Source organism: Nansenia antarctica (genome assembly GCF_963989245.1).
Source record: "Nansenia antarctica genome assembly, chromosome: 14".
NCBI classification, from domain to species: domain Eukaryota; kingdom Metazoa; phylum Chordata; class Actinopteri; order Argentiniformes; family Microstomatidae; genus Nansenia; species Nansenia antarctica.
This window is the reverse complement of record NC_137684.1, coordinates 30,017,683-30,032,930: the sequence shown is the minus strand read 5'-3', so window position 1 is coordinate 30,032,930 and position 15,248 is coordinate 30,017,683. Positions and strand designations below refer to the sequence as shown.

At 49.2% G+C, this 15,248-nt stretch overlaps 2 protein-coding genes across 2 annotated transcripts in view; one reads left to right on the top strand and one right to left on the bottom strand.

Moving 5' to 3' along the window:
• egln2 (egl-9 family hypoxia-inducible factor 2) overlaps positions 1-15,248 on the bottom strand; it is a 646,007-nt gene that overhangs the window by 418,249 nt on the left and 212,510 nt on the right. The gene's annotated exons all lie outside the window — the stretch shown is intronic.
• arhgap35a (Rho GTPase activating protein 35a) overlaps positions 1-15,248 on the top strand; it is a 73,108-nt gene that overhangs the window by 37,003 nt on the left and 20,857 nt on the right. Inside the window, 1 exon segment of the mRNA XM_080545399.1 lies at positions 7,996-11,832. Within this exon segment, the coding sequence (XP_080401525.1) occupies positions 8,077-11,832 (3,756 nt within the window). The 5' untranslated portion in view covers positions 7,996-8,076.

Genomic DNA, 15,248 nt, shown 5'->3' with positions numbered 1-15,248 from the left:
GCGTGTGCTTGCACAGTGTGTGAGCCGTGTGTGTAGTGCATTAGCGCTAATGATAGTTGTTTGTTTGTGTTTGTCTGGTTGTGGTTGTGTGTCGTGCTCACAGATGAGGGTAATGTAAGGCAGTGTGCATTTCCTGTTCATAAATGATAGATGGATGCTGCACTGCATTAGATAGTGAAAAGTGTGTGTGAGCGTGAGCGTGTGTGTGTGTGTGTGTGTGTGTGTGTTGAGACTATCCAGGGCCATGTAGAGAGCTACTCTCCCTGCTCTTGCTAGATGACCTGTCATCATAGAAACACACACACACACACACACACACACACACATACTGAATATTTCATCTCTACCAGCCTCTACACACCCTTCCTGAGAGAGAGAGCGCCCATCCCTCTCTGTCTGTCTCATCATCGCCGTCACATGGGGGGTTATGATTATTTGATGCAGTACGGCATTGACAACACCTCACCCTGCCCCTGCCTATGGATAAACAGCAGGACAGGGAGATCTTTCTGGAAAACTATTGCCCAAGTGGGACTTTCTCCTTCTCTCTCTTTCATGTTAGCGTCCTGCGCACTGTGACTGAGTGTGAGTTCATCATCTGAATATTGAAACTGCAGTTTCTCTCCCTGTGTCCATCGCGCTGCGTGGATGTACGCCCTGTTTTGAATACTTTCTAAATGCATCTTCTTCCTGGAACAAACCACTGACTACATTTCCATGCCCAACATTTCGTGACGTTAGAATTATAAGGTTCTATCTCAATTTTTGGTCAAAATTTAGTTTTTTACATATTTTGTTTTATTAATGCCTGTGTGGTGTTATTTTAAAATGTGACATTTTTTTGTTAGTAATTCATAAAATACAAAGGTTCCATCTCACAAAACATAATGGAATGTAAAAACTTTGACGCTCAATATCTCTGAACTGCCCTAAACGGAGATAGAACCTTATCATTCTAAACGGAGATAGAACCTTCTCATTCTAAGCTCACGACTTGGCAAATTCAGAATTAGTGGACCGGTCTGACACCAGGTTCACCCCATGGTGAGGGTCTGTAGCTCTCCCCTGGAATGAACCACTGGAATGCCATGGCGCCTCTTGCCCTCTGAGAAGCGTGTTATTGAACTTCAAGCTCTGATGGTCACGCACACACACACACACACACACACACACACACATACACACACACATACACACACACGCACACACACGCGCACACTCACAGACACCGTATAGCTTCAGCTCCAGGCCCTGTTCCAGTACACTACAGATGCGTCCTTCTCCCGTCCCCCTGCTTGAGGCGCTGACCCACAAACGATTGTTCACGTGAAGGCAGCATAGGTCTCAGTCCTACTGCTCTCTGGGATTCCAGGTCAGATCTATGACCAGGAAGGATGAGATACAGATATATCGGTAGAGGGCCAATATTGGCAGATTTATGTTGGGCAGGCTCTACTCCTAACACACACCCCCACACCACCACCCCCACACTCGTACCACACTCCCCTACCCCTACCACACTGTCCTCCTACCCCCAACCTAACCTACCCCCAACCTAACCTACCCCCAAGCAGCCCTGCCATCCTCCATGTCTTTCTGGGTCAGAGGTAGAGAGAGGCTGCATGCTCTGAACTACCCGCCCACCCAGCCAGGAGTATGTGGTATGTAGAAGGTCATGCACAGTAGGCGCAAGACCTCAGAAGGTATGTGGCAGTTAGGAGAATTTTAACACAAACTCTAACCTCTCGGAGCTATCGCTAAGCCACGCCCCCTTTGAAAACTCGGACAAACAAACAACGCTTCACTGGCGGTGACTGACTGACCGACCGTGACTGAATGACATTCAACGACTTACAATGGTGGGAGTTGGCAGATTTCTGATTTCTGATTTACCACAGCAAGTAATAGACATGTTAAAAAAAAAAAAAGATGACAAGAATATTTAGTCTAGATTGCTTTTCACCATCAGATATTACCGAGTTGTTTGTCTGAGGTTTTCTGCCTGTAGTGACTTTTGCTGTGATATGATTGGACAGTTTCTATTTCGGGGCGTGGCTTAGGCGAAATATATATATATATATATTGATGTCAATAATACAGATAAATAGTTAAGTCAGAGTGGTCAACTTCTGTTGAGGCATTTTGTGGCCATGACCGTTTTTGGTAAGTAAGTAAGTACGTAAAGCTTTATTTATATAGCATCTTTCATACAAGAAATGCAGCTCAAAGTGCTTTACAACAGGAATAAGAACATAAAGTGAATATAAAAACATATATAAAAACATATAGGCTACACGCATAGAATGAATATAAAAGCAGGGGGAAACAGTCAAAAGAAAAGGTAAAGATAAAATACAATAGAGATACATTTTGGTTAGTCTTGTATGGAAAAATGTCTGGGGGGTATTTTCTTCCGAAGTCCAGCGTCTGAATGTTGTAAAATCTTCACAGACGTTGAGAGGAATGCTGCTGGTTGACTTCCCCCCTCCTCTGGCGTGTCAGTAGAACAGGCTGCAGAACAGTACAGATTGCATTACAACTATTTTGCTTGGCATTCATCCTGAGGTTGTTGCTGAAATTCCGACACACACACACACACACACACACACACACACACAGTCTTGTTGCTGAAATTCCCTGCATTTGAGCATTAAAACACACACACACACACACACACACACAGTCTTGTTGCTGAAATTCCCTGCATTTGAGCATTAAAACACACACACACACACACACACACACACACACTCATACACACTCTTGTTGCTGAAATTCCCTGCATTTGAGCATTAAAACACCACACACACACACACACACACACACACACACACACACACACTCATACATACTCCTTTTGGCCATGCAGTAAGACATGGAGACGCTCAGCTGGGACAAGTCAAGCAGATGTTAAGTTGCGGCTGAGGCCTTGCTGAACATTTGGGGTGGCGGGTCCCCAGACCTGAGGGGAGTCAGAAGGGTGCTTCACTTGTACCAGTGACTTGCTCAATTGGTCATTAACCAGCAGGCTAGCACGGTTATTTCACATGTCACATGACCCAGATGATGTGGTGATCACAATGTGATCCCGGGCCTGCCTGTGTGTGCGTGCGTGCGTCTGTGTGTGTGTGTGTGTGTGTGTGTGTGTGTGTGTCTGTGTGTCCGTGTGTGTGTGTGTCTGTGTGTCCGTGTGTGTGTGTGTGTGTCCGTGTCTGTGTGTGCGTGCGTGCGTGTACGTGTATGTGCGTGCGTGTGTGTTGTGTGCGTGCGTGCGTGCGTGCGTGTGTACGTGTGTGTGCGTGCGTGTGTGTTGTGTGTGTGCGTGCGTGCGTGCGTGTGTATGTGTGTGTGTGTGTGTGTTGTGTGCGTGCGTGTGTGTGTGTGTGTGCGTGTGCAGGATCCACAGCTGTCATGGTGATCTTGTTGATGTCGCCTCTTCCATAACACCTCAGCATGTTGCTACTAGAAACACGCCATGGCAACCCTCTCGCATAGCAACGCCATTCACAGGATCACAACCCTTCCTTTCTATATTTAGCGTTAGCCTAGCTTTGTGTTTGTTGTGTGCGATAAGCTAAGCCTTGTTTCCTTTCTGCCCAGAGTTTTCTGCACATTAGACTAGTTCATAACGGAGCAGGTCAGATAGTGCTAGTAGGCCGACATTTCGAGGATAATAAAAAGATCACCGCCGTGTCGGAAAAACAGGGAAGAGAAACAGCTGAATACTGTAGTCCTGACTCCTGGACTTGGCTGTGTGTCAAGTGTGTCTATCTATGCGGATAGCACTGTGTTCCAACATTCATTGAATAAATATCTGGGGAGGGATGATGATGACAGCAGGGATAGCTGGTCTCTCTCTCTCTCTCTCTATCGTGTGCCGCACCGGCGGGTCCACAGGCCGGTTTAATATGTAACTGATTGAGAGCATGCCCTCTGGTCTGTGTTCTGTACGAAAGGTACAGGTCCTGTTCAGAGGTAAAGGCTCACTCATCCCTGTCAGTATCAACACCGCACTCGACTAGCCAAACGCTGAGGGGCTTTAAATGTAGCGATTTAGAACCACGCCGTTACCAGGAAGTCATGTTCAACATACTCCTGTGCCACAAAGCTCCAGAAGCTTTAGGGGGGAGGCTACAGTATCATTTACATTTACATTTTTGCCATTTAGCAGACGCCTTATTCCAAAGCGACTTACAATCGATACATTTTAATACTAAGCAAGTGAATCGTCAATCCACCAGTCGTAGCAGGAAGAGTAATCCAGCTCAGTCCCGGGGGCCATTGATGGAAGGAAAAACCTTCTTCTATCACCTTCTTCTAAACCTAGGTTTTTAGTAGGGACACATTAGAGGGGAAAAGCGGGTGTCTTCAGGATACAACCATTAGCCTTATCAACCTCGACCTTATCACAACCTTAGACAAAGATATTGCATGTGTGTACTGTGTACGTAGGAAGGACCTGGCTGCAACTCAAAATCCGCATAGTAGGCTAATCTTCTGTCTACTTTTTAAACGTCGATGCCCCTCGTCAACGTTGCCGATACTCTCAGTTACACCCCGCCTCTGGATCTAAGTAGGCTGCTAATGCGCTACCCTCTTTCTAGCGGTTTGTTCCATTGGAGGTGGACATTGATCCCTTAACACACACACACACACACACACACACACACACACACACACACACACACTCTCTCACACACACACACACTCAGCCCTGAGATGAGGAGAGTGACTGAGTGAGTGAGTGAGAGAAAGATTCATGAATTAAACATGACTCTCCTTAGTTCTTATCACCCATCCACTATCGACCCACAATCCTCTCTGCCTTCATTATTGGGGGTCTGTATCCCCTAGATCCCCCTGTGTGTGGGAGTCAAGAGACTATCATTGAGTTGAGTCTGATTCACTCAATGATTAGTCTTTGAAGTCTCTGAAGTGTATCTGAGCAGACATACTTTTCTCCCTGTGACTAACCCAGTTGAGTCGGAATGAAGTACTAGGCCTACTTCTTCTTCTTCCCCCAAACCCTCCCTCCCTCAAAACACCCATTCATCATTAACACTGGTTTTTAATGTGTGTTTTACCAAACCGAATAGCTGAATAACCTCAAACTAGCTGTGGAGCTGTGTGCTACTGTACATAACTGTGTTTTAGTGCTTTTGGCTTTTCGTTATTTTGTCTTGCTCTTTACAAGTTTACAAGCTTGACGGTTTGAAATATAGCCTGTTTGTCAAACCGATATGAATGATTTATCGTGTTCAAGATTCGTCGGGCTTGGATGCCTGGTAAACATGCAAAGCATCAGTCGTCGAAGACTCAGATAGAAACAGTGTCTGCGTTTGATGTCTCGTGACATTATGGTACCAAACAGCTTTTTACATGGAGGTAAATGTGTTGAGACGTGCAATTTGAGATCATAATTAGGGATGCTACATCATCCAATCTGTCCGTGGACTCTTTTTTGCAGGAACCAGAAGAAAATGTTTTTCTCGACGGAGAAGAAAATAAGCCAAAAGGCAAATGCGGCCTTTTAAAAAGTCAGTTGGGTTTCCCTTGTTGCCCAATTAGTAACTCTAGCACTCAGATGCTTATCCGAGCTTTCATCTATGTGTGTGTGTCTCTGTGTGTGTGTGTGTCTGTGTGTGTGTGTGTGTGTGTGTGTGTGTCTGTGTGTGTGTGTGTGTGTGTGTGTGACTGAGTGTGTGTTTGTGTGTGTGTGACTGAGTGTGTGTTTTCTGAGTGTGTGTGTGTGTGTGTGTTTTCTGAGAGAGCTAAATCATCACATGCCTTGCAGAACTGCTGCTGGCACAGAGACAGCCACGCTGTTAGATGTGAGATTAGATGTCGAAGCCTGTTGTATCCTCACATCACATCATCCTCGGCTTGTTGCTTGAAACTTACAAAGCAGAAAATTGTGAACAACCTTTAGACTTGTAACTAGTGTTAGCATGGTGGTGGTACAGTGGGTGGAAATTCATGTATTTAACACCTCAACAATTTTTTAATTCAACATAATTAGGCCTACATTGTAGCATTTATCTAGCATTTATCAAATAATAATTTCAACACATATTAAACAGTATAATTCATTATTAATGAAACATAGCAACACATCAAACCTTTAGATACAATAGATATAGCATATTAATCCCTTGCATTCTTCTCATCCAGATATTCTAGTTGTATTCATTAAAAAGGATATCAACAGGATCTTTGTTCTCGAGCTGTTCTGATTCTGTGCCTCTGGTTGCACGTGTGTGGCTTATCAAGAATGTCTCTTTAAGAGAGAGAGAGAGTGTATGACATGTTGTAAAAAACATTTCGTTGTAAACAACATAGTTTGTCCATCAGTTGATAATTATTATTACACAGGACTTTGTTTGTATTAGAAATGGACAAAGAGAGAAAGAATGCATTCTGAAACAGACGACATAAATCTAAGACATGCGCGTGTGTGTGTGTGAGTTAGGGCTGCCACAAACGATTATTTTCATAGTCGACTAGTCACCGATTATTTTAACGATTAGTCGACTAATCGGATCATAAATTACAGCTTATCGCACAATTACTCAATCGCTCTTATTTAGCTATCATCTTCTAAATCAGCTTCTAAATTTAGCTTGAAGTTGTTAGTTGTTGTTGTAGGCATGTGCTAACTAAAAATAAAGACAATTAAAATGATTGTTCACTCAAAAATAGATATTTTAATGAACTTTGCAGATTTATTTCTGGCATCACTTGCATGTAATGTAATGTAAAGAGTAGTAGAGGGTGCAAACTGCTGAGTAAAATGAGGTAGGCTAGGCACTAGGCAACCAAAAGAATACAAAAACAAAAATAAATACTTGTACAGAGTACAAAAGTTTTGCTTTGCTTCACTCATCTCATAGTAGAACGCGCCTTCTTAGCACTGTAACGTTAAGACAACATTTTTTGCTATTTGATAAGTATCGCTTTGATGACAACGTAAAATAATGTAAGAAGGCTTTTAACGTAACGATATCGTTAGCCAATAACAAGCTAACTAGCTTACCGAGACGAGCCATCGTCTTCCTCGTCATCTGCCACAACGTGCTTCCTTTTTAGATGCTCGCGCATCATAGACGTGCTGCCATGATAAGCGAGTTCAGCTTTGCAAATTTTACATTTTACATTCTTTTTTTCAACGTTGTGGTTGAAATGCTCCCACACTTTAGAGGTACGAGGACAGGAAGACATTTCTCGTTTTTCCGGGGAAGTCACGTGTGCCCTGGATGACCGACACTGCGCATGTACATCAAAGACACTGGGAGACGCTAGCCAGTGGCAGCTTCAGGGAAGAAAAACGAATGCTTATCGAATGAAATGAATGGTCTTTATTGTCATTGATATAGTACAGGTACCAAACAACGAAATTTGGGAGGGGGGCTCCCCTGGTGCTAGGCAAAAAAAAAAAAAAAACACTTATTTCAGCTCCAAAAAAACATGCGACTACGGCGATTACCAAATATGTCGGCGACGATTTTGGTAGTCGACGTCGTCGTGACTAGTCGACTAATCGTGGCAGCCTTAGTGTGAGTGTGTGCGTGCGTGCATGTTTTCTAGCATGATAGAGATGTGGAGGTTACTTTCCTGACCTTCCACAATGGAGGCCTTGATCATCTGTGTGTGCGGTGGGCGGCTGACCAACAGGCCAATGATACCTCGACACTAGCAATGAGCAATTAGTCGAGCACACATTCCTCTTAACCCTGGATTCTAGTGAAGTGAAACTTTATTTATATAGCGCCTTTCGTACATGAATGCAACTCAAAGCGCTTTACAATAGAAAACAATGATTACAAGATTACAAAAAGAGGGGGAGATGGGGGGGGGGGGGAGGGGACACGAGACAACAGTAGGGGGTGGGGGAAGGGAGGGGAGGGAGGGGTTACATCTTTGCTTACACTAAACAAGCATACATGTCAATGTTCTAACATGTTTCTCTCTCTCTCTCTTGTCTTCCTTCTCTGACAGGTTCAGACCCAAGGCCAGTAAGCCCACCAGCCTCCTCCATAGTGCTCATGGGAATGGCAGGATGAGTGTCTACAAGCGATTATGATGGCCAAAAAGCAAGATGCTCGGTCGCCCACTTACAACGTGGTGGTCTTGGGCCTGTCGGGCACAGAGAAGGAGAAAGGGCAGTGCGGCGTGGGCAAGTCCTGCCTGTGCAACCGTTTCGTCCGCCCGAGCGCAGACGACTTCTACCTGGACCACACCTCCGTGCTCAGCACCAGCGACTTTGGGGGCCGGGTGGTGAACAATGACCACTTCCTGTTCTGGGGAGAGGCGGGGCGGACGGTGGAGGAAGGGCCGGAGTGCCGCATGCACGTGGTGGAACAGACGGAGTTCATCGACGACCAGACGTTCCAACCGCACCGGAGCACCGCGCTGCAGCCTTACATCAAACGGGCGGCGTCCAATAAACTGGCGTCCGCGGAGAAGCTGATGTACTTCTGCACGGACCAGCTGGGGCTGGAGCAGGACTTTGAGCAGAAGCAGATGCCCGAGGGCAAGCTGATGGTGGACGGCTTCCTCCTCTGCGTGGACGTGAGCAGGGGCATGAACCGCAGCTTCGACGACCAGATGAAGTTCATCACCAACCTCTACAACCAGCTGGCCAAGACCAAGAAGCCGGTGGTGTTGGTGCTGACCAAGTGCGACGAGGGCGTGGAGCGCTACATCAAGGACTCGCACACCTTCGCCCTGGCCAAGAAGAACCTCCAGGTGGTGGAGACGTCGGCGCGCTCCAACGTCAACGTGGACCTGGCCTTCGTCACCCTGGTGCAGCTCATCGACAAGGGCCGGGGAAAGCCCAAGATCATCCCCTACTTCGAGGCCCTCAAGCAGCAGAGTCAGCAGATCGCCTCGGCGAAAGACCGCTACGAGTGGCTCGTCAGCCGCATCGTGAAGAACCACAACGAGACGTGGCCCAACATCAGGGGGCGCATGCAGACCTCGTCGGAGTACAAGGACTACGTCTTCCTGGAAGGCACGGCGAAAGCGAAGAAGCTCTTTCAGCAACACGTCCATCGGCTCAAGCAGGAGCACATCGAGAGGCGGCGGAGGGTCTATCTCAGCACCCTCCCTCAGACTCTGGGTTCCTTGGTCCCGGAACTGGACGAGATCGACCACCTGAGCTGGTCCGGGGTCCAGAAGGTCCTGGAGACCAAGCGGGACTTCTCCCATTGGTTCGTGATCTTGGACGACACTCCCTGGGAGACCACGCCTCACATCGACAACATGGTGGACGAGCGGATCCCCCAAGACCTCCTGGAGACCCCCGCCGCCGAGATCCTTTACGAGAGCCACTTGGAGCACCTGAGGAACGAGCGCAAGCGGACGGAGATGAGGTGGGAGTTCAAGGAGAAGCTCGGCGCCTCTCTCTTCATCACGGCCGGTAAGCCCTGGGAAGAGGCCCGCAGTTTCATCATGAACGAGGACTTCTACCAGTGGCTGGAGGAGCCTGAGTACCTGGACATCTACAACAGACACCAGAAGGAAATCATCGACAGAGCCAAAGAGGACTTCCAGGAGCTGCTTCTGGAGTACTCAGAGTTGTTCTACGAGCTGGAGGTGGACGCCAAGCCCAGTAAGGAGAAGATGGGAGCCATCCAGGAGGTCCTAGGGGAGGAGCAGAGGTTCAAGGCCCTGCAGAAGCTGCAGGCGGAGAGGGACGCCCTGGTGCTCAAACATATCCACTTTGTCTACCACCCCACTAAGGACACCTGCCCCAACAACCCTCATTGTGTGGACGGTAAGATAGAGCACGTCCTGGCCTCCAGGTTCCCCACCCGGTACTCTTCCTCTGACAGCCAGAAGGCCGACGGGGGGAAGGCTGACCGGATCAACCTGGTCATCCTAGGAAGAGACGGCCTGGCCAGAGAGATGGCCAACGAGATAAGGGCTCTGTGCACAAACGACGACCGCTACGTGCTGGACGGCAAGATGTACGAGCTGTCCCTCCGGCCCATCGAGGGCAACGTGCGCCTGCCGGTCAACTCCTTCCACACGCCCACGTTCACCCCCCACGGCTGCCTGTGCCTCTACAACTCCAAGGAGTCTCTGTCCTACGTGCTGGACAGCCTAGAGAGGCTCCGCGAGTCCACCCTGAGCCGCAGGGGGGGGGAGAACAGCCTTGCTCAGCTCCCCATGTCCCTCCTGTTAGTCACCAAACGGGGGGTGGGGTCCATAGGGGACATCGGCGGGGAGACGGCCCACTCCCTCATCCTCCAGGGGCAGCAGGTGGCGGGGAAACTGCAGTGTGGTTTCCTGGACCCCGCCTCCCCCGGCGTGGGCTACGGGCGCAACGTGAACGAGAAACAGATCAACCTGCTGTTGAAAGGACTCCTAGACTCCCCCCGGAGGACACCGGGGAGCAGCCTGGGTAGCAGCTCTCCCCCGATACCCGCTCCTCCCCCCGCCTTCAGAGACTCCCACCCCCAGCCCAGCGCCGAGGCGGACCTGAGGATAGTCATGTGCCTGATGTGCGGGGACTCCTACGATGTGGAGCAGCTCCTCTCTCCCTTCTTGCTGCCGCAGCACTGCCGCCCGGCCTCCGGCCTTAGCATTGGCACCTCGGTGCTTCTGGAGCTCATGGTCGGGGGCCAAAGGCAGAACATCGAACTCTCCCTGCTGTCCTACCACTCCTCCTTCTCCCAACGCAAGAGCCGGCTGGTGCACGGCTACATCGCGGTGTACTCCGCCCGACGGAAGGCCTCCATGGAGACGTTGTGCGCCTTCCTCTGCGAGGTGCAGGACATCATCCCCTTGCAGTTGTTGGCCGTCGGGGAGAGTCAGGCGGAGCTGTCGGACTCCGAGGCCGCGAGGGAGCAGGTCGGTCAGGGAGAGGAGCTGGCCCACGAGATCGAAGCCAGGTTCAACACCGTCGTGTGCGGACCCGGAGGGGTGGTGGGAGGCCTACATCGGATAGATCTCTTCCAGCCCTTCCTGAAAGAGGTGGCGGAGAAACGCACCATCGTGGAGGCCACGCACATGTACGACAACGTGGCCGAGGCTTGCACCAACGAGAGCATCAGCCCGCCCCGCTGCGGCTCCCCGAGCCCGATCAACACCCTGCTGGACTCGGAGGACGACGTGGAGCCCTCGCCCACCTACCCCACCCTGAGAGAGGACGGCACCCTCACCTCCCACCTGGGCGGCTTCAAGCTTCCGGACTTGGACTCCAGCGACGCCTTCTCGGTCATCTCGGAGATCAGCACGTTCGAGAGCAAGCTCAACAACAAGGTGCCTCCGCAGGTGCGGCCCAAGCCCCCCGTACGCAAGGTCAACCTGGGGCCCTACATGGACCAGCAGGGGACCCACCGCCGCTCCCTGACCCCCGCGGTCACCTGGGCACCGGGGAGCGACGGCGGCTACGACCCCTCCGACTACGCCGAGCCCATGGACGCCGTGACCAAGCCGCGGCCCACGGAGGAGGAAAACATCTACTCGGTGCCTCACGACAGCACGCAGGGGAAGATCATCACCATCCGGAACGCCAACAAGTCCCATTCCAACGGCGGGGGGAACGGGTCGGACAGTGAGGCGGACAGCAGCTCCCTGGAGCGCAGGAGGAAGTTGTCCGCCCTGGGGGTCAAGCCGAGGCTCTACCGCGACCGCTCCAAACGCCTGGGCAAGTTCAGCAGCTTCCGGACCAGCTTCTCCATCGGCAGCGACGACGAGATGGGCGGGCCGCCCAAGGCCGAGAAGGACGAGACCGGCGGCGCGCACAAGGGGGACAACTCCATCAACGAGGAGGGCGAGGACCCCAAGAGAAGGAACATCCTCAGGAGCCTACGCAGAACAGCCAAGGTATGTGTGGTGGTTAGTGTGTGTGGGGGGAGGGTATGTATGGGCAGGTTTCTCCTCCTGAAAAACTAAATAAACGTAAAGGAAAAATAGCTATAGTTCACCTTGTTGTGCTCATACAAATCGTGACGTTAGAATTATAAGGTTCTATCTCCATTTTTGTTCAAATTTTGTTTTTTTACATAATCTGATCCATTAGGTATTTATTAATGCCTGTGTGGTGTTATTTTTAAAATGTTGATTTTTTTGTTGTTGTAATTAATAAAATACAAAGGTTCCATCTCACAGAACATAATGGAATGTAAAAACTTTGACGCTCAATATCTCTGAACTACCCTAAACGGAGATAGAACCTTATGATTCTAAGCTCACGAAATGTTGATTACCTTGATGTGCCTCTATGTAGCCAAAGTAGATCAGTCGTTACTGAGTGTTTCATTAATTTTTCCAGTGTTTAAATCACTAAGCACTGTTGCATCAACAAAAACATTTAATTTCTTCTTCAGTGTGTCTGTTGTGCTTTGAATAATTACCACATGGCTCTGGTTTTATTGACCAAGGGTGCTTCTAAGCTTGTAATTATTTTACTCAGACGTACACATCTAGGGATTAGACTAGAGAGTTGCTTGCTTCCCTGTTCACTGAAGCCTATTTCATTTCCGACTGCCGTGCTACAGAGCTCTAGGTTTCTTCCAGGATCTTTACTTCTTCTTCTTCTTCTTGTTCTCTGACGTCTCTTCTCTCACTCTGCGCCGTGCGTTCCCCCTGCTCTGCGGGAGGGCTCCAAACAGGCCCAATCAAAGGTGGAAGCAGAGAGAAACTTTAGTGATTTAACTTCTCCAGCTCCGGAGAAACATATTTAATGAATAGGGGGGAATGCTGAGTGTAGTGCCGTGTGTGTGTGTGTCTCTCTGTGTGTGTGTCTGTTGATGTGTGTGTCTGTGTGTGGGTGGGTACATGTTGTTGCGGTCTGGTCATTATTCTGTAAACTGGCATGATATTCTTTGCCTGTTTTGTTTAAGATTCCTCCAAATACTTTACCCCCTGTGACCTGCCTCATTATATTCTGACACCAACGCCACGAGAATTTATGTTATATTTCGTCAGTTTCAGGCAAAGGCCTTTCTTTCTTTCACTCGCTGCTCTGCTAAGTGAAGGCTTTAATGAGAGTTGAAAGAGGGTGAGTTTAATTTAATCTCCTCCCTCCCCACCCCCCTGCCTCCCTCCCTCTTTTCTTTTATAGTCGTTGTGTTTTATCCTGGTTGTTTAAAACCCCAACAACAACAGCCCACTCTCTATTCACAAATTACAAACCAGCGTCAGCTGCTACTGACATCAGTTGTCTTGGCCTCTTCCTCCTCCTCTTCTTCAGTAAGTACATCCTCAGACCATTCCCTCGCTGCCTCACTGCAGGAAGTTTATTGTGTTTATTTATTTATTTGTTTATTTATTGGAAGGATCCCCATTAGCTATGCCCATAGGCATGAGCTACTTTTAGTGGGGTCCACATTTAAAACATAGGCTACATTACAAATAACATTTAACATATAAAACATACTTAAATTACAAATATCAAACATTAAAATATATCATACCTCATACAGTTTTATATGTGGCATAATATAAAACACTTATATCTAAAGTCAGACCTTGTGACTGTATCACTGATGTATCGCCATGGCAATCAACTTGTCAGTCAATTGTTGGAGTTTGGGATTTTTGCCTCTAGGCACAGGGGTCAGCCATAATCGGCGCCCCTGGAGCAGTGAAGGGTTAAGTGCCTTGCTCAAGGGCACATTGCTGCAGCTCCCTCCTGAGGCGGGGATCGAACCAGCGACTCACGGTTGCTAGTCGGCCTCTCACTCTGGCCTCTCTAGCGCCGCCCTGCTGTATGTGGTCAGTGGTGCTCTGCTACTGCAGGTAAACATGCCCAGACCCTACTGAACATGCCCAGACCCTACTAAACATGTCCACAGCCTACTGAACATGTCCACAGCCTACTGAACACGTCCACAGCCTACTGAACATGTCCACAGCCTACTGAACATGACCACAGGCTACTGAACACGTCTACAGCCTACTGAACATGCCCACAGCCAACTGAACATGTCCACAGCCTACTGAACATGTCCACAGCCTACTGAACATGTCTACAGCCTACTGAACATGCCCACAGGCTACCGAACATGTCTACAGGCTACTGAACATGTCCACAGGCTACTGAACATGTCTACAGCCTACTGAACACGTCCACAGCCTACTGAACATGCCCACAGCCTACTGAACATGACCACAGCCTACTGAACACGTCCACAGGCTACTGAACATGTCCACAGCCTCCTGAACATGTCCACAGCCTACTGAACACGTCCACATCCTACTGAACATGCCTACAGCCTACTGAACATGCCCACAGCCTACTGAACATACATGTCCACAGCCTACTGAACATGCCCACAGCCTACTGAACACGTCCACAGCCTACTGAACATGCCTACAGCCTACTGAACATGCCCACAGCCTACTGAACACGTCTACAGCCTACTGAACATGACCACACCCTACTGAACATGCCCACAGCCTACTGAACATGCCTACAGCCTACTGAACACGTCCACAGCCTACTGAACATGTCCACAGCCTACTGAACACGTCCACAGCCTACTGAACATGTCTACAGCCTACTGAACACGTCTACAGCCTACTGAACATGCCCACAGCCTACTGAACATGTCTACAGCCTACTGAACATGACTACAGCCTACTGAACACGTCCACAGCCTACTGAACACGTCCACAGCCTACTGAACACGTCCACAGCCTACTGAACACGTCCACAGCCTACTGAACACGTCTACAGGCTACTGAACACGTCTACAGGCTACTGAACATGACTACAGGCTACTGAACACGTCTACAGCCTACTGAACACGTCCACAGCCTACTGAACACGTCCACAGCCTACTGAACACGTCCACAGCCTACTGAACATGACCACAGCCTACTGAACATGCCCACAGCCTACTGAACACGTCCACAGCCTACTGAACACGTCCACAGCCTACTGAACATGACCACAGCCTACTGAACATGACTACAGCCTACTGAACACGTCCACAGCCTACTGAACATGCCCACAGCCTACTGAACACGTCCACAGCCTACTGAACACGTCCACAGCCTACTGAACACGTCCACAGCCTACTGAACACGTCCACAGCCTACTGAACACGTCCACAGCCTACTGAACACGTCCACAGCCTACTGAACATGCCCACAGGCTACGGAACATGCCCACAGCCTACGGAACATGCCCACAGCCTACTGAACATGCCTACAGCCTACTGAACACGTCTACAGCCTACTGAACATGTCCACAGCCTACTGAACATGTCTACAGCCTACTGAACACGTCCACA